Here is a 20,621-nt window from a genome sequence, read left to right on the forward strand (position 1 = left end):
ATTAAGTAGTTAATGCATCTTATGTAATGTTTCACTCAATACTGCTTAGCGTTAATCTCAGCTCGTCAGTCTTACGGTTTTGTCAAGATGCCAATATTTCTCGTGTTGTACACATTCATTCATGATTCCGTCATGTTTATTCATGAATCTGTTCAAACTTTCCACGATGACAATTTTAAAGTTTGGCTCAATGACCTGGCATGACAACATTTCCAAAATTATCTTCGTTTTCTAAACGTTCTTTACTTTAAAAGTATTAAATAAATAAATTATTATAATTAATTATTGTTCTCTTAATATATGGTGCTTTTTCTAATGAATAAAAAGTGTTGGTAATGTGGGCAGTAGAAGCATTAGGGCTTGCACTCATCACTCGGATGTTGATTAGACATGGTTTCGGGTCTTATGAGCGCATCGCCTTATTATCTGATGGTGATTGAATTTTTATAGAGTTAGAAAACGTTTAGAGACCCCCATTAAAATGAGTAACATTGTCAAGGACTGTTGCTTGTTGTCACTTGCTATAATTGTGCAGGTACTCTTGTTTCCGGAGCGGGGAAACTATTGAAATTACTAAGTATTACTACTAAGGAATTTCGGGAGACAAATTAAAAGCGTGTTACCGATTCTGAGGTACTTTTAATTGTAAAAAAACTAATCTACTGTCTGACCCATCTCGGCGCGACATCTCCGGTGGGGCGACTTATCTACCTAAGTTCTTAAAATTATAGTCAGCACATTATACATGTGTGCGTACAGACTTAATCTAGGGCCGAAGGCTGGGTGGTCACCATAGCTCCTCCGACCTTAAGAGGAAAATTATCGGGAGAATCGATTTTAGATTGGTTCCGATAATTTTTCTTGAAACACGTGTATTTCAGCAATTTGAGCCGAACAACATAAACGGAAAATACAAAAATACTTAAAATAACTAAACCTAAGGTCACGTACACCAAGGACGCACTGAAGCTACTGTCCCTTTTATCAAAAACACTTTCGATCACTTCACTATGTTTTAACGAATACGCCATATATTTCACTTCGTCTAGATTTATGCCCTTCATATCAAGTGCACGTGTACTGGATAGCTGTGCGTTAGTGCGTAACTGAGGTAAGGCGATGATTGGTACTCTTTTCACCACATCGGACTCTATGAAGATACGATGATTAATGTGTATGCCATGAATCTCCACCTCACAGGGTTCTTCGATGGTCATCAGGTAAGTACCAAATACCAATTGTCTACTGGTCTCATCCTTGCATCGTTCTGTTAGTGTGGTCTTCTCTTCACTATACAGGATCCAGTTGTTGTTAGCGACTTGTTGGACTCTGACCTGTTCGATTTCTATTGGATGTTGTTTGCAAAGGGTAAGGTCGTTTTCGAAATTCATAAGCTGTTCGACACAGGTAAGTTCATAGAAGGGGATCCTGTTGTCTGCAGTGCAGAGGAAGCGAGCACCGGCAGAGAATGGTCTACACGGTATTGCGATTGGTGAGTATCTATTTTCTTTCGCCAATAGGTAAGGGTATTTGGGGAAAATAGCTAGGGTCTTATTTTCGGTGTCATGGAAAATTGGTAGGGAGTAAATCTTATAATAGTTATAAGTAACATTATCGGTAAGTGGTATCTCCATTATAAACGTTATTTGATTACTTTTAATAAATGATTTAACACATATAATCTCTTCTATTTTTAACAAGTTCGCTTCGGCGGGAGGATATATTAAGCTTTCATATTCGGATATTAATTTAAGATGATATAAAAGTTCTGAAGAATTAACAATTGATTGATGTAAAATAGAGACTCTGCTTAATGCAAGTGCAGTTTCGATTTCACTTAATCTAATAAATATAGTACGAAAGTTACTCATGAAAACATTGAACAACCCAGTTAAGTACGTCAGAAAAATCCAACTATTTTGCTGAGCAGTTAAATCTTTAATTAATGTTTCAATTTTAGTTAACCTGTTATGGAAGTTAATTGTATTCTGTTCAATAGTTTCAGTGGCATTAATAAAACTGTCAAACATTTTAGAGACCAATGTTAACCTTTTAGATATAGTGATTTGACCTTGATTCAATTTAGAAATGAGATTATCATACTTCAGCGCATCATCATGATCCAAATTACCGGTAACAATTTTTATAATAGAGCCCAGTGGATTAATGAGTCCTCGTTTAGATCGTTTGGATGGTATAAGCTGTTGGTATTTTTCTACAGTTAAATCACGTATGGAATCTGTATGCATTTTAATAGTCATAATTTCTTGTGAGTATGATGCATTCCAATCAATTAAATTACAAAGCGCTTGATAGTTGGTAGAGATGTAGTTAAGGTCAGTATAAATTTGATCTAGGCTGATGATCTTTACAATAGTCCACTGATCAGTTTGGAAATATGCATGACCTTGTTTCACCGGTAAAACTCCTGGATTACCTTCAAGATTTTGCAGATGAAGGGCCAGCGACAGCATCGTGACTGTCATCAATAATATGCCGCACCTGTGGAGGACGTTTTATATTTTTAATAGGAATTTTGGTATCCCTTTCTCCTATTTTTATAGGTAAAATATTTTTATCTGCTTTGCCTGTTACTACAGCTTTTATATATCGGGGCTTATCCTTACTTTTACGCTTATTTATGTCTTTACCGAAAACAATTTCTCCTTTTTTAAACTTTATTTCACCTTCACCACCCTTACTCTCTCTATTCTTTTCTTTAATATTAACCATTTTGTCTGCTAAGTGTTCGTATAATGTTTTTATTCTTTTTGCATGATCTTTTACTAATTTTTGGAAATAACGTTTTTCTAATTCTATGCTAAACGGACTGCTTGAGTCGGTATGTCCGAAGACAACTTCAAATGGTGCAAGTTCAGTGACTGAGTGAATAGTGTGATTGTATGCCAGAACAGAATAAGTCATAACCGAAGCCGCATCAGTACATTGTTTTTCGTATTTGGCCAGTCTGTAAATTTCTATTATAGTGGAGTGGAACCTCTCAATAAGACCCATTGAATTGGGGTTATTAGGGGTTCCAATGTGGAAATCAATTTTATGTAAATTCAAAAATTCCTTAATTAGTTCATTATTAAATTCGGTTCCGGGGTCTGAGCTTATTCTTCTGGGTGTACCGTAATACGAAAAATATTTCATCAGTGCTCTAGTTACTTCGGGAGTTGATTTTCCCTGAGTTTCGATTGCCTGACCTAATTTGCTAAATGCGTCAATTATAGTTAAATAAGTTTTACCTTCTATACTAAAAAGATCTATAAATAGCTCTTGAAAAGGCGCGTCTTGGGTTTGTGTTAGTTGTAATATAGGTTTGATGGGTTTCCTATCATATTTCATTCTACGGCACCCATCGCAACTGTTTATGACGGCTGTTACAGTTTCCTGCATTCTATTCCAATAATAATTTCTACGGAGCCTAACTAGCGTTTCTTTTATGCCTCTATGACAGGTCTTTCCTTCATGGTGTTTAAGTATAAGTGCCTTTTGCTCTCCTTCATCTTCTACAAAATAACTCTTTCTGTACATTCAAATAGGTTAATAGTTCCCTTTCTGAATAGTTCAATTATTATATTGCTAAATAGTTTCCGATGTTCATTCTCCTCAAAATAAATGAAATATTTTAATTTTGGCTGTATGTATTCCTTTAAAAAGTCCTTTACTAATTGCGGATTATCTTTTGGCAGGAAAACTTCTAATATCTTTTGTTTGTCACGTGACAGGTTCTTAACATGCATTTGATTTTTAAACCATGAAAATATTAAGATTTGATTCGGCTTGGTGTCGATCGCCTCATGTAAAATAGGTATACCGGTTGATTCTAATTCTACAGCGGAATGAACGGTTTCGTTCGACTTACTGGACACTGATCGTATTGGATACTCATTTGTATCGTAGTGAACTTCTCTAATATTGTCGGAAAAATCTATAGGACTACAGGTCATAGTTCGACTAGAATCAGATATCGTTACTGTTGATGAACCTTTACTATCTGCACATTCATTTAGATTTTTATCTTCCTTCTCATCAATATTAACTGCTAGAGACTGATTTTCGTCGTCTGTGAGTAAGGCATTGATTTTTATTCTGGACAGAGCGTCTGCATTTGTATTTTGTTTGCCGTTTTTGTGAATTAAATCAAAGTCGTAATCTTGCAAACGTAACCGCCAACGTGTGAGTTTGCTACTAGGGTCTTTAAGAGATTGGAGCCAAGTTAAGGGACGGTGGTCAGTATATATATAGAATTTTCTACCGTACAGATAGGGCCTAAAATGCTTTACTGCCCACACTATAGCGAGCAGTTCACGTTCGATGGTACTATAACGTGATTCTGTATCACTGAGGGTACGACTAGCATACGCAATGGGCTTGTCACTGCCAATCTGTCCTTGTGACAGCACAGCGCCTAGAGCGACATTGGATGCGTCGGTCGTCAGTATAAATGTTTTGTCATAGTCAGGGTATTGTAACAGTGGGGCATGTGTCAGGAGTTCCTTGCATTTGTTAAATGCGTCTATGTATTTCTGGTCAATAACAATTTTGTTGCGCTTTTTTAAGCAGGCTGTCAATGGTTGAGTAATTTTTGCAAAATCTTTTATAAAACGTCTGTAGTAACCTACAAGTCCAAGAAAGCTCTTAATCTCTGTCGTTGTCTTTGGTAACGGGTAATTCAATACAGCGTTTATTTTGTCGTCATTAGGCTTTAGCCCGTCTTTAGTTATAGTGTGTCCAAGGTAGAGCACTTCTTTGCGTAAAAATTCAGATTTGTCTAATTGAATTTTCATGTTAGTTGTTCTAAGTCGGTCAAATACAATTCTTAATTTATTTATCATTTCGTCAAGGCTATTTCCGTAAATTATTATGTCATCCAAGTATACCATGCAGTGGAGTCCTTGCAGACCACGCAAAATATTATCCATGGTCCGTTGGAAGGTAGCAGGAGCGGTTTTAAGTCCAAACGGCATTCTGAGAAACTCAAAATGGCCATTTTGCGTCGAAAAAGCTGTCTTCTGTCTATCCTTCTCTTCTACTTCTATTTGGTGGTAGCCGCTTGCTAGATCCAATGTGGTGAAGTACACACTCTTTCCTAGTTTGTCGAAAAGGTCATTAATATTAGGTAGGGGGTATTTGTCGTCTATGGTTATGTCATTCAGTCGTCTGTAGTCTATTACCATCCTGTATTTAATTTCACCAGACGCATCCTTCTTTTTAGGGACAAGGTGAACTGGAGCACTCCAAGGGGAATGAGATTCTTGTATAACATTTTCATGAAGTAATTTTTCTACCTGATTATTTATTTCGTTTTGGATGAAAGGTGCCTGTCTATAGGGTTTAATGTATATAGGATCTTCATTTTTGGTACGTATGTGATGTTTAACCTGATTAGTAAACGTAAGGGGGATTTGGTCACAGTAGAATATGTCCTTATATTCCCTACAAAGTGCATAAATTTTCTCACGTTCTTCGCCATTGGTATGATCGAGTCTTAATTTATCTAAATTTTCTTCAAGTAATTTGTCAATTTCTAGAGGAGTATTGGTCGTAGTAAAATTAATGTTGTATTCTGTATTTTCATATGGCGTTACTGTGAAAGGTTGGCAAATAGTCAGTTGTTTTGGGCAATCTGAAGTGTTTTGAATTACTGTAAATGCGTATCCACTATCACAGTTTACTAAAGCACTAGGCATTCGTAGTCCATTTCGAAATTCTTGGTAGTCAAGAATAGCGTCACCTGAATATTGATCTACTGGCAATTTAAATCGTTGTTCTGAACGTGGCTGTACAGTAATTTTATAATTTAAATTATTATTGATTATTGGAATACAAGTGGAATTCGTTTTAAGATTCGTTCTTTTAGATCAATAATTGCACCTAATTGCTGTAAAGGTCGTTACCTATAAGCCCGTCATACCGTGGATCTACTTCGTATACATAGAACTTATGCCAATCGTCACTAACAAAGGTAGGTAGAAGAGGAATTTCTATTACTTCATTATGTCTACTAGTAGCATGAGTACTAACCACCTGAAAATTTTCATTACGTATATAGTCGTAAAATACTCATATGCTTTTGTAGGACCAATGAACGATCTCATACTACCAGTATCTATCATCATTTTGCGTCTATCTCTTCTACATAAATATACGGTAGCTCTAAATTAGAGTCAAAATTTAATTCTAAGATTTCTTGTCCGTCGAGGCACTCTCCTGAAAATCCAGTGCCTGAATTTCATTTTCTGATTGTAATTCATAGTCAACATGAGTCTCGTCATGATAATTAATTTCATTTGAGTCACCATAATAGTCATCGTCATAGTTAGAGTAATAGTTATTGTAATAAGGCTCATAGTCGTCAGCAGACAATTCATTTAAATTGAAACCTTGTGGTACATTCGATTTAGGTTGGGCTGTTCGCATAGACACATCAGTAGTTTGCGTTTGAGGTTTTAGTATTTGTGGGGTATTAGAATTATTGGGGGATTTGTAACCAAACTGCTGAGGTTGCAACGGTTTATAGCCAAACTGTGGCGGTGGCCTGTATCCTAATTGTTGGGGTGGCCTGTACCCAAATGGTTGAGGTGGCCTATACCCGAATTGTTGAGGTGGCCTGTACCCGAATTGTTGGGGTGGCCTGTACCCAAATTGTTGAGATTGGGGTAAGTACCCAGGCTTGGGGCGTGATGTTAATGCATTTGGTAATTGACCTTGGGGCTGATTGAATTTATTCTGTGGAATACCGAAATTAAATTTAGGTGTGGTAATATTATTTGGCAATAAAGGTTTGTATCCCGCTGGCGTCATTACCAATTTTGATCCGAAACTGCTAGATTGACCGTAAATGCGATTCCTAGTATTATACTGCTCTAAGAAATTAACTTCCTCAAGTACTATACTCAAGGCCGCTTCTAAACTAGAGGGTGCCTTAAGCCTTACAATACGAACCATATTCTCTGGGAGATTGTATAAGAACACATTCAAGGCCGTATTGTTATAAATAATTGTCTTTGCACTCTTCAAATCAGTATCCTCAATCATGTTGACCTTGGACATCAATAATGATCGAACACTTTGGATTCTATTACAAAATTCTAAATAACTTTCACCGGATTTAATTTTTAAGGATTCTAATTCGATATTAATGCACGCTTCGCTACGCGGGTCTCCAAAATGTTGAATAAGTAGATCTTTAAAAGCAGACCATGTCACAATATCTTCACGTTCTGATAAGAGCGCTGCGGCGTCATCTCTCAATCGACTAGTTAAAACATTATAAACGTAAAGATTTTGTTCGTGGCTACCCTTATATCGGTCAAGGACATACTGACACTTTCGCAAATAAAGATTTAACTGTCTTTTATCACCATTATACAAAGGTATTAATTGAATAATTTCTTTGGGTATTTGTTCAATAGTCACTGAAGTCATCATGTTCACAGAGTAGAGAACGGAACAGATAAAACAATTCGTGAGAGTACAATTGACTATGCTATGAAACACACAAGATAACACAATTCAAACATAACACACGTAAATCAGAAAATAATTAGACGCAAAATGTATGTAATAGTTTAGGTAATAAAATTAAAAATATTAATGTATAAAATATATATTTTTTTTTATATTAGGTGTAGAATTACATACACTTTACTTATTACTTTTAATAAAACACATTTATAAAAATATCAATGCAAAGAATACACTTGAGATAACAATTAATTGGCGTCTCTGAAAGTTTAACTACTCTATGTCGGTTCTATTTATAGAACACAATGAGATAAGCCAATAATCTAAATGAACACGTTATAATGAGAGGTTTAATCTCAAAATAATGTAGGTATTAAGTATTGGGGATAGAGGAACATGGATTGGCGAAAAATCACTCACCAGCCAGCTGCTACTCTCATCCTTGGTATTCCTTTGTTTGCCCACACGCACCAAGAGTAATTTATTTGGTTCGTCGGATTTCACTCGTCCTTAAATTCCCACAGCTATCGTGCAGCTCGTCCTCGAGACACGCGACGAATTTAAAACCGCGAAGAATTTAGGAATATAACAGCGAAATCCTACCGGCTGCGCCACTCTTGTTTCCGGAGCGGGGAAACTATTGAAATTACTAAGTATTACTACTAAGGAATTTCGGGAGACAAATTAAAAGCGTGTTACCGATTCTGAGGTACTTTTAATTGTAAAAAAACTAATCTACTGTCTGACCCATCTCGGCGCGACATCTCCGGTGGGGCGACTTATCTACCTAAGTTCTTAAAATTATAGTCAGCACATTATACATGTGTGCGTACAGACTTAATCTAGGGCCGAAGGCTGGGTGGTCACCATAGCTAGGTTTTTCAAATTATTTATTTATTTTATTTATTTATTTAATAGTTCATGTACACAGATACACACACAGAATACAGAAAAAAAAAAGATAGAACACATAGTACATAGGCACAATTATTCAAGCAACAAGCCGTTTATGTATTTCTCAAATTCAAAATTTCACAATACCTTATTTGCTTATGCAACAGAATACGTATAAGTATTTTTATCATTGCTCAGAATAAAATCAGATAATTATATGAATAATTCCAAAAATAACAGGTCACTTCATGTTCTCGGCATTATCAACATTTACTTATATAAAAATTATACTCCAAATGTTATTATGCTTTATGCTGACATTTTTTAAATAAAGTCCCGTGTAACTTCTGTACTATCTAATCCTACATAGCTCTATGTACCACATGATAAAATATCTAGTTTCCGTGGCATCTCATGCGGGGTGGCATGTTGTGTAAACAATTATTTCGAGAGGGTGGCTGCATCCCAACGTAGGGTTACTTGTTTAATTATCTTTTTTTGTATATTTTCCTTTTATACCCTCAGATTTTTTATTGATGGCTCATGGTTTGTATCGAGTTATGTTTATTAGTTTTGGGCTTAATGTTTTGTATTTTTTTCTTGGTAAAAAACTTCCCTATCGACTGATCTGTGGGCGATAGATGATGCATTCATTAAGCTCTCTGTTTTTTTTTCGTCATGTGAAACAATTCTTCATAATAGAACGTATAATTTGCCGATTTTGGAACTTTGAACTTTTTTATACCGCCGGAGCGATGTAGCATGTCACATGGCAAGTCGTTTTAATGTAAAATATTGATATTCCTAATTCGGCTTCTTATACTTAGAAACCCTTCTAGGTGACAATGCCCAGTCAATATCTAGCGTTCCTATTGAAATAACCAAGTTACTGTCCCGAACTGTTCCAAAGTTATTTCCAACAGTTCCGAAGCTGTTCCTTACCGTTCCGAAGCTATTCTCAACTGTTCCTAAATGGTGCATGTTCTTTCATACTTCAGCTATTCGTACGGCGAAGTCATAATAGTCAGTTGTTAAAACTAGGCCGGACTTGCTACAATTAGTAACGCCTATGAAATACTGAACTATGCTATTAGCTTTTATAGTTATTAGAACTCAGATAAGGTATTAGCTGTTGTGTTGGCTTTCATCTTTCAGTTTAATATGGGGACGGCTCGTTGCTGTGTTAATATTACAGTCAGTTAAGTGCGTATCTTTAGTTCTAAGGAGTTAGAAGAAAGGGTGCTTTTGTTATTCCATACTTCACGACTCTTATGGAGTTTTTTCAACTTCATCAATGGCCGACAAAACGCTAACTAAAATCTTATCAGATCCGAAAAATAGTATGATTTTTTTACTGCTATGAAAATAAAGGAAAACTTTCTTATATTAAATTCCTATAAAACCTTTTCAAGTAAATAAAATTGTAATTCAAATGAGATTCGTACAAAAAAAAACAATGTTTACTTACCATAACTTCGATTATGACATCATCGTAGGCTGTACAGCTATGGCGACTAAATGACCCGGAACTAATCATATTAGCTCCACCTATAGGCTTTCAAGGATTAGATTCACATTCCGAAACCGATTCAAATGGCGATATTACAATAGGAACAAAAAGGTCACAACATATAATGTAACACTATGAAAGAATTTTATATATCAGTTGTATAGATTTTGCACTGCAAAGGCACAAACGTCCATGGCTTGTCATTTCTTAAACAAGTCGAAGAATTCTCACTAATAAAAAGAATATACCTTAGTCACATAACCCATATAATATTGAAATTACAGCTATTAATTTAATTAATTAAACGCCTTTTATAAGTTGACATTAATCCGCCAATCAAAAAGACATAGATTAAGCAAATTATTTTCGCAAGTCGTTCCGGCATTTTAAGAGTTTTTTTTATAGAGGTATATCAAGCAAAAAATATTTTCCATGCTTAATTTAATTAAACAAAATAGGTGTTATGTATATTTATAACGCTTACACAAACAAATAAATATGTATTTCTGATTTCTTATATCATTCTAGTTTTAAGTGAATAAAGTTTTTTATACTGACTTCGGTCAATTCCCACGCTTCTATTGAAATATGTATATGCTTCTGTAATACAATATGAAACCTTGTAAGCATAATCAATGTTAAAGAGATCATTTGTCTGACTCGAACGCAATGCATTTGTCAACAAATTAGCATGTTCAGGTTACACTTATGTTTTGTATTTTTTTAAATCTAGAATTGATATTCGATTCTTTACCGAAATGAATCTCTAGCTAAATTATTATAAAATGTGGTATTAAAAAAGTACCAGCTTTCGTATTACGTTTGAAACACCGTCCCGAACAAAATAAGTGGACTAAACCTATTACTAAAGCGGGTACTTCTTAAAGCCACGTTTTATAATAAGGTGGTAGAAGCTTAAAGTCATATGAAGTGGATTTAGGCCACATAAAAACGTGTGAATTTTACATCCACCATTAGTTACCTTACATAAGACCCATGTAATACCATAAAAAAAACACACATTCACACATTACATTACTAGCAACACTCAAGGTTTCGCGAGTTTCCGCTTCCTTGGCCTAACGAACTTCGTGACCGCCGAGACAGCCCGACGCCCGCCGATGATTGCCGAGCGAAGGCGCACGCGCTGATCGCGTTTACTGTAAATCATTGCAACGAGGACCTGCGCACGAACCACTAGTTTGTTTTGAAGGATTTGTATTGAGCTCGTGGTTTTAGTATAATGATGATGAGACTCAACTTATGAGCGGAACTTGTGTAGTTTGTTCTTGCATACTTAAGGTGATTTGCGTAAAACTTTATTGACTAGTAAAAAGTAGTTTGCCTGAAGTTCATCTACATATCTAACACCATAAATGATAGATAGATAGATATTCTTTATTATGTTATATGTTGTTTATGATGTTGATAAAAAAGATACATTTTAGATTAATTCCATTTAATTAACATTCAACACATAAAAATCGCACATTGCTTATCAAAAATCGTAAATCTGTTCTCACAAACCTGACTCATTTTTATCTAAATTAGTACGAGAATGTTATTTATGTGAATGTCGTAGGATCCAGTCAAACCAGCCGCAAACATTAATCTCAATTTAGGAACTTTATCAGTCGATATATCAGTGACTTACTTGTTAGATAACAGTTCAATTAGAAGTTTGAAAGAAAGCGTTGCGTAAGTTTCAGATAGCATTGAATCTTCGAAAGAAATCTGTGGTTTTCATCCAATTTGAGGTCGGTAAAGGTTAATTGAACGGTCAGTAAAAATTATTACTCGTGAGGTACATCCCAAGATTCGTAACAGTTTGGAGTTATTCACTGTCGAATTGAACCTCCCACATCGATGGTGAATCGAATGGCAGAGGATACTGTCCACGTAATGTAAGAAGGTAGATTTGTTCATCATAGATTACAATATCCTTTAAGATTCCCACGTAAGAACAAACACAGCTACTGAGAACAAAATAACATGACAGAAACAAATGTCTTCTTTAAAGTTACCTCAGGTAGAGGCAATTAGTTGCGAAAATAACATTTTAACAAACCATGAATCACAGAAACAGCATATAACTCCAAGTGATGTAAGGTTATGAACAAATACCGTTACAATGAGGGTTGCAGATTTTATGGACCACTTTAAATAATGTTTATTATAGCGATATGACCACATTGAGGATAACGGAACACAAATACAAGTAATGGTATCATTGTGAACTTAACAGAGCTGAATTTTGTACTTGAATCTTGTTTTTCAATGCTACACTATAACCACTATGTCTTAGTTATTGGCATGTTTCTGATCTCCATTCCATTCCTTCATAGTTGTCAACTTCTATAACATTTTTATGTCTATCTGCTATGAAAGCAGTTTCACCTCTTATAACAGTACCTAGCTCTTGAAAGAGCTTTCAGAAATGACTGAACATAATTTGTATTCCTAGGTCACTAATTATGCAAAGCTGACTTCATCTCTCAACCCATGATTAGACGCTCATAAAATTGTATACAGCTTCCATTGTGAAGCAAGAAAGTAGTAAATGATGTCTTCTCATGATGAAGGCTCGTAAATTACTGAACGTTCACGGTCTTTACCGGGAAGGGTATCGTAAATCTTATTTATTTGTCGTGTCTATTTCAACTGATGTTCGTCTTCTTTTAGATAAGGGGACCCTTTTTTGGTAGCTTCCTCTTTTTAGGTTTGTTAGTCGAAGTGTTGACTGGTCTGATTAATTAGTTAAAAATCACTTGCACTTGGTAAAATTGGAAATTCTAAAATTTCTATCGTAACGTTCATTTTAGAAATAAGTAACTTCTCAATTAAAGTAATCGTCTCATGCATGCTCACGTGTAATCGAAAAGCTTCCATTTCCATAACGACTATAAATTACCAATTTCCTAAGTCATGTATCAGTAATGACTTTCAAAATTACCCATTACTGGCCTGATAGATAGGTTTGCATAATTAAGCTTACCCTATGATTAACTTCGTGACCTCGTCAATGATGCATTTAGCGAAATTACATCAAAATCAATTTCCTTCGAATGTCTTCCTACCCTTGACGGAAGGAAAGTAAATGATGGTGCCATTAGACTGACAAACGTACTATTTACCAATTCTCATGAGCATGACAATTTCACCGTCGCTGTCGCAGGGAAGAGCTCAAATCCTGCAATAATTGTTTCCGTACAACGTGATGCATAAATCGATTCTCGCGATTCGACTCTTAATTCTAATAACTCGAATGGATTTATCGATGCGGTAACAATAAAATCGATTGTACATTGTCCTTTCGAGCGATAAATCATGTAACAATGTTGCATTAAATAATGTGGCTGGCTCTAGTGTTATATCTGTCGGCTTTTGTTTGTTGTCGGGCAAGTGTTACAAATGATGCTTTGTTTCGTTTATTTTGTCGGATTTTGATACTTTGTAGATATTCGGCTTCACACCTAATTACCAATTTGATACGTAATTAGTAACTTAGTTTTATAGCTGTTCTTTTTCATCATTTTCAACAATGGATTAGGTTGCTCTTGCATTAAATTTTAGTCTGTTTTATCTCATTAGCTTTGACTGTCACTTGTCTAAATTGTCCGTTTCCATATTCCGTCTAGGAAATATTTTTCAATTACCGTGCGACGTTACAGTAAAATTTTGTTCTCGTCTTCGAAAATCCGTACTTTCTCTTATACGACTCGTACATGGGCAGGCCGTTAAAGTAATTGATACTTGGAGGTGTACTGTCAATCAAGTCAATGTTTAGCATTACCTAGAATTTGTCAGTGCTTTATACTACTGCAATAGAACGCAATTGAATAAGAAATATAAGAAGGGCCTCTTATGGTAAAGCATGTCGTTAAAATTTATAAGGTTTATCTTGTAATGAATAGACTAGGGTCTAACTTGGCAATAATAGCGCCAAACAGACATAAACGAATAAGAGGATAATAATAAAATTATGATATTGGTTAAAATTATATTAAAGTATATAAAATATTTACAAACTAAGCTTATAAAGTTATTAACTCTGCAAATAGTTTCTGGGCGCATTAATTTTATTTCTGTTGAAGTAATATTTGCGAACCAACCGGGTCTATGAACTTGATGTAGTAGTTCCTACAATGCTTTTGATATCCCCATTAACTGTTTGCGTTGCGTTACCGAAGCAATCCCAAATCTTCGAGTGTTGACTTTCTTTTGTACGCAACTCAATTATATTTCTATTATTAAATAATACATTACATACATTACGTCATTGTTAACAAATCAAAGTATTACGTAGCTTTTGGATGACACTTTCACCTTCATTTAGTACATTTGGCTCACTGTTTATCTGCAATTATTTTCTTACATACACATGGCTCTTAGTTTCTTTGATTACCCGTTTACTTTATTAGTTAACACCAATCTACATTGCTTCTTTTTTTTCAAATCCGTGGGTTAAGATTTGTTTATATGTATTTCATTTTGTTCTTCCAGTATTGCTCTCACAGGTATGGATGACTGGTTTATTGTTTAAATCACTATAATATTCTGTTTCCCTCGATCAAGGAACACCTGTTACATTCGCAGTTTCTCCTTCATTCCCCTTAGGAAATCTATCTACATCATGTCCGACTACCAGAACATTTCAATCGGTAAATTATTTATTAGTAGCTCTAGAATTACCTTCACCTTGTAAGATTTATCACGAATCTAATATGCTAATATTTGTGTCTAATCAATGGCTTTATACTAAGTCCGAACAGAGACTAATGGTTTCAGTCCAGAATTGTAAGGTTGGCAATCACGCAAACTGATTGATATTCTTGAGAAAGTAGATTAATATTTTCGCTATTATTTTGTGCGGTAGGTATTTAATTACTCTAATTATACCCTTCATTCATTTTTAGTTAATATCTGTAAACGATAGCTTGCTATTGATGAAACTGAAATTCATCTTTTAAGGTGTAAAAAAAATGAGTTCATGTTAAAAACCTTTCGATCTGCTCGTAGAAGTTTGTCTTCTTATTCTTGTTTGTCACAAAGCAGCCATTGTGAGCTTTGATTGACTTATATATCTCGCTCTGCGGTCATACTTGTAAATCGTCGATTAGCAAGAAACAATAGCAACATGTTATTGATGTGGCAACCCTGTAAGATGTAATAGAGGTGTTGTAAGTTCTTGATGTGGTGTAGGAACTGAACAATGATAGACAACGTGAAAGTGTTGAAGCTAATGCAGCTAGGGCCGTAATGCAGCCGGAATGACGTGTGCCATTAACGGATATACAACGTTAAGTAGAAGCCTTTGTATGAGGAATCGATTTAGATTTAATCGATTCAGATATTGATGATGCAATCGATGGAAACGATTCTGAAGAAGCCTGTGTCATGGTGTCGGCAACCTCTACAGCTTTCTGGTCATTATGGTGGTAGACAATGATGTTCGTACCTTGTTACATTGTAATGGTTTTTTAACGCGACGAAAGGCACTGAGTACCAATTCTCATACAATGTTATTTAGTAGCCAACCAGAACTGCTGTACCTCGTTATTACAATACAATGTGTCCCGGGCATAAGTGACCGCCCGAAATTTTTTGAATATTTGTACAAAATTAAGGATAATTTCTTTTATATTTTTGAAAAAAATCATAAAAAAAAAATTTTTGTCAGGCCTGATAATAACAGGCTTTGCTCTTTTTTTACCGAGTAGGAGTCAATTTCAACTGACTGTATTTTTGCATTTGTTTGAAATAGCAGCAAACATTGTTCTGAGCCATTGTAGGAAATATCATGTAGTTTATTAATAAATTAAAAGAAAGTGATATTAAGGGGCATTTATTGGACTTATTTTGGAAAAACTGAAAAAAAGGCGTTATTTTCTTTGAATTTTTATTTTCTTTTTTTTCTAATAAATGTTTTATTACATTGTTGTTATGTTTGATAATTTTAATTGATAAACTATGATGTCGACTAGTCAATAAAGAAAAAAGAATTTAAAAATATGTAAAAACTTAGGAAATATCTTAAAAAAACTGCAGCACGTCACAGTATTTAGTAAAAATCATTAAAAAAAAACCAAAGGCGGTAAGTCCCAAATATAAAGGAAATTATCCTTAATTTTGTACAAATATTCAAAAAATTTCGGGCGGTCACTTATCCCCGGGACACATTGTATAATGGATGGAGGGTAGAAATATTTAATACAAGAGTATTAAACATCCGTTTAGCTATCTGTTAACATAAATCCAAGGCTCTCTATGGAAATAATGTTTACGCATAAATAATGTAAAAGCACATTACAACTCCATAAATCAAATCGCGTCATAGTACTCGTGGTCAACAATGAGTCAAATAAAGAACATGCAACGTGATCCGATATCATATCTAGCAATGCATTCTCCGATTAACACAACACACCGCATGTCAATGTCATACGATATCTTTTTAAAGGATTTCTTTTATCAGATTATCCATATGCTAAAAACAATGTTACGTAAAGATCTTTGTGTGGAAACGAAGATATCCATAATATTATTTCTTGCGGAATTGAAAACGAATATGTAGCTGATGTATGACTGAGGAAGCGTGCTAGAAATCACTTGATACAGTTGACAGCACAAATTATTGAATTTATGCATAAGTACGACAAAATTCATGTTCACGACAGTTACACATAACCTCTCCAATTAACCTTTCACAACAAGCCAGAACACGATATTCGTTACTGCAGCAATAAAAGGTACGGCATTAATGACATCAAAAACAAGAGCCCCAAAACCTTCCAAGAATACTATCTTTTCAAAAGGAACAAAAGCAAAAGAAACAGATGTATAAAATCGCTCTGCTAAACTGGTTTTATTCCATTGCACTTCGCCATTCTTGCCCTTAATACGCCACGTTCCAGATATACCGAGCACCACGGTAGGTCGCACTTCATAACGAAGCTTTATTGAATCGCCGATCAATATTTTATCTGTGAGTAACAGCTCGCCATTATCAAGCCTTATCGTCGGCTTTCAGAAAGGATTGTCGAGTACACCATTGAACCCTTCATTGTGTTCGGGGTATGTATCTGTATTAGTGTTATCCACTTTCTCTTTTGTTTCTTTGTTATTTTCTTGATTAATGTGTTTATGTAATGTTTTGATTCTTACTTTGGTAGCTGGGATAGCGATTCATGATTTAGTATCATGCAAATCTACTCAGGTTTGCAAGACTCAACAAATGGTTTTGAAATTCAGCAAAACCAAAGCAAAAGTAGATTTAGCTTACACTATCAATATATCAGATTCGGAGCAAACATAGTCTTAGCAATAGTTTTTGCACTAGTATATTGCCAATGAAAAACTAGCGCACAGTCAAGTGTATTCATAACATTCATTAAGAGTAACTAATGCTAGTAATTTGATATCTTCGTGATCTCACGTGAAATCATATACAATTTCAGTCATGCAATTGTTTTTGATTAGTCTAACAATGTGGCCTACAAATTTGTCAGTCCTAAGATTAGTCACAGCTTTATTGTATGAGGCATCACAAATTGTGAGTTATCAACAGAGGGGCAAATGACAACGTGAATTAGCTGACAACGTGTTACAACAGTCGAATTAAATTCTTGTAAATATTTAGCGGTTGCATCATCTTAATTATCATCTTATGCTTTTCTAACATGTCTTTACGATCTCTGTCTTCAATGTTTGATCATTAATCAATGTGATCAGCTTCTGAATTGAGTGGCTTAGTTTGTCGAATGCTAATTAACGCTAGCTGAACTGGTTTGCAAACAATAATGTTTGCGGATGCAATGTTCGCTGAATCGAGAGCACGTGTTCGTCCCGTTACGTTCGTCGCCTCGGCCACATCTACAGTCATCACACAAGCGTCAACCTAAACCACGCGAGATGTAGGTTAATTTGTCCGCACGTACTGTGATTTGTTCCCAATTACCACATCGCTGTAGTGCTTTTGAAATTATTCGTGTTGTACTCGATAAATTTACAGCTAAATAGATTGAGTTATGTTTATTGATAAAACTCAGCACGATTTGTTCAACTTCCGTGGTTGGATAATCTATTTTCTGGATCTAAATTTTCCTTTCTCCGAGTGGATAACTTTAACTGGCGATTTTAATTATGTCTCAAGATAGCTACTACTTGCAGTTTTACTGAAGCCAGCAATTATCTTAGAATTACGTAGAATTGAATAAGTACATAATTTCATTTAAAAACGACGATCTTTTTAAATTGTGACTAGCACTAACAATTATATTTCCACTTACACATTACTGCCACCATCACAGGATGTGATATAACATTACTACCAGTAAACGCATCTGTAGTTAAATTCATAAGCAAACCGTAGTAAACATGTGGCAGTCGCAATATATTCTAAATTAATTTATAGACAAAGGGTAGCGAATAGACCTCTAAATAGGTCAATGCCTCAACAACCAGAAACAAGTTATGTTCGTAGTAAATTAATAGACTAAATGACTCACACGTCGGTGATCTCATTCTTAGTACTCTGTTGTTAACTGGCAATAAAAACACTTCCTTATAATACTATCTAGTACAAGAATATCAAGCTGTTAAAACCATTTTGGGATTATTATTGCGGGATGCTCTTCATTGTTGATATCTCCATCATCAGGTTCTTCTATTTCATTTACCCGTATTATCTTCCTTAGCACAGCCTGTTGTGCACACAACTGCCTTTGCATCAACTATTCGTAAGCAAGCATCTTTGCGTTTGAGTAGTGCTTTTGTGTTATGCTCAGTAGCATTTCCTGATGGCTTAATGATAGACAAGGTTTATGTACCGTGCAAAATATGCACGTTTGCATTATCATTTATTTGGACGTTTTATTGATGATCTCACGGAACCTGAACAAAACTCGAAGCGCATTTAACTGTCGACACCACAAGGTCGTTGTTTTTACCTTCCTGTATGATTCAAATTACATTTTAACACGCTAACACTTTATGCTTTTCTGAACCTCTGACATCATTTTATGTATTTTTTACTTCACTTAAATGTTCTTCAAATGCAGTTTCATGATAAACATTTATATTATCTCAAGAAATACAATCGTCATGTTTTATGACATCGACGACTGCACTCAAAAGCAATCGAGTAGAAATCACAAACTCAAGAGTCTGGTCAGTTGTTCAGACTTCCGTAACTTAACACCAGTACATAAGTCTCTCTTTTACATTCTAACACGAGTCGCTGAACAAACATCTTGTGGCTGTAGCGGTAATAGATAATGCTATCATAAGTTTTTGCCGTTTGCCTTGCATCATCTTCGTAAATCGACAATGCCCTCTGAACACTAGCATAACCAATTTAAATAAACATGGATTTTCCGAGAAACTGATCGTTATTGAAGCAAGTATCACAGTAGTTGTCCGTGCAAGGGTTCAAAGTAATATGGTTGCAAATATAGACGTTGAAATAGACAAAATGACTCAATTTGTTCCACGTAAGAATTGGCTAAATGATTTAGAATCTGGGCTCCGCCTACTCGTGTTACGGTAGGGGAACTTGTAAATCTCTGGAATTGCTACAAGGAGATCATGAGAATAAACGTCTGTGACTAACCTTATAACTGAGTTGTATGTTTCCGCACGAGGTTGAACTACTTAGAAAATTATATACTCTTATGAGAGTATTACGTTAAGCCTAGAAATAATTCTGTATTTAAATAGACTTGTTGAAACAGTGATGGTTTATCTTGCAATCTGTCTGTAACTGATGCTGTGGAAAATATTATGATCATCAATTGCTTATCATGTCAGTTGTCACAATCAATTGAGATTAAATTCCAACAGACTAACTGTTGCTACTTGACATCATTGTAACTCAAACCCTTCGCATACCTCGCAGCCACTTCGAGAAAACGTTGTTTTCTTAACATTATCTCGAGCTAAATATTTCATGAAGTGCGTATCTTTGGTTGGATTATTTTGATTACTTTTCTCAGCGTTTTCTATTGTATTTAGCTGCTGAGTTGAAGCTTCATAAACACTTTGAAATAGTAAACTTTATCTCACTTAGCTTGCAGCCGTTACATTGAATGCTACGCTTGGCCTCACAGGCTAACTACTTAGACATTGTTTACCTAAGCGAAACATTGTTGCTTCCATAAACTTTGTCTAAATATTTCCAGTACTTATTTTCCTACTTTATATTCGCAATTAACTTTTGAATGTACCTCAAGTCTATTTCGAAAACTAACTTCATTGCTTTTAACAGATAGTCTAAACTTACTAATAATTAACACGTCTGTTACGTCAGCGAATCAAATAAAGATTTTTAAATTGAAAGTCATTTCACATTGTGCATTTAGTTAGATAAATAAATTGTTTCTGTACAGACAAATTCATCCGGTCACTGCATTTTGTTAATATCAGAATCAAATCAATCATTCAGTGATATTCAATCGGTCTGGTGGATATTGATGTCAAGTGGTAAAACGTAATTACTTAACTTTGCTTCTAGGCTTTTTTATTCTAGAATAAAACCAACCTTTCCATTGTCATTGCCTTATTTGCTTGAATTGTACTCTTCTTTATCCGTCTTTGTCTATCTTGGTGTAGTATTCCCTATTTAATCTTTGTCTCATCCAGCAAGTGTGACCGTGTTAACAGCATCCCCACTTAACTCTAACGACTAACCAGTAAAGATTAACTCCCGATTTTCTCAGAACTTTTCTCTCATTTCCTGTCCATC

General features: G+C 35.0%; 2 protein-coding genes across 8 annotated transcripts in view; one reads left to right on the forward strand and one right to left on the reverse strand.

Annotated features, from left to right (window-relative positions):
• Positions 1-20,621, forward strand: part of LOC110376274 (klarsicht protein) — a 275,563-nt gene that overhangs the window by 204,211 nt on the left and 50,731 nt on the right. The gene's annotated exons all lie outside the window — the stretch shown is intronic.
• Positions 620-8,352, reverse strand: LOC135116642 (uncharacterized). The gene is made up of 2 exons (XM_064040771.1): positions 7,897-8,352; positions 620-2,502 (listed from the first exon to the last, which is right to left on the reverse strand). Exons 1-2 carry the CDS (start codon positions 7,914-7,916, stop codon positions 762-764), a joined length of 1,761 nt encoding a protein of 586 aa, XP_063896841.1. The 5' UTR covers positions 7,917-8,352; the 3' UTR covers positions 620-761.

The sequence above is a fragment of the Helicoverpa armigera genome, chromosome 23 (assembly GCF_030705265.1).
Source record: "Helicoverpa armigera isolate CAAS_96S chromosome 23, ASM3070526v1, whole genome shotgun sequence".
NCBI classification, from domain to species: Eukaryota; Metazoa; Arthropoda; class Insecta; order Lepidoptera; family Noctuidae; genus Helicoverpa; species Helicoverpa armigera.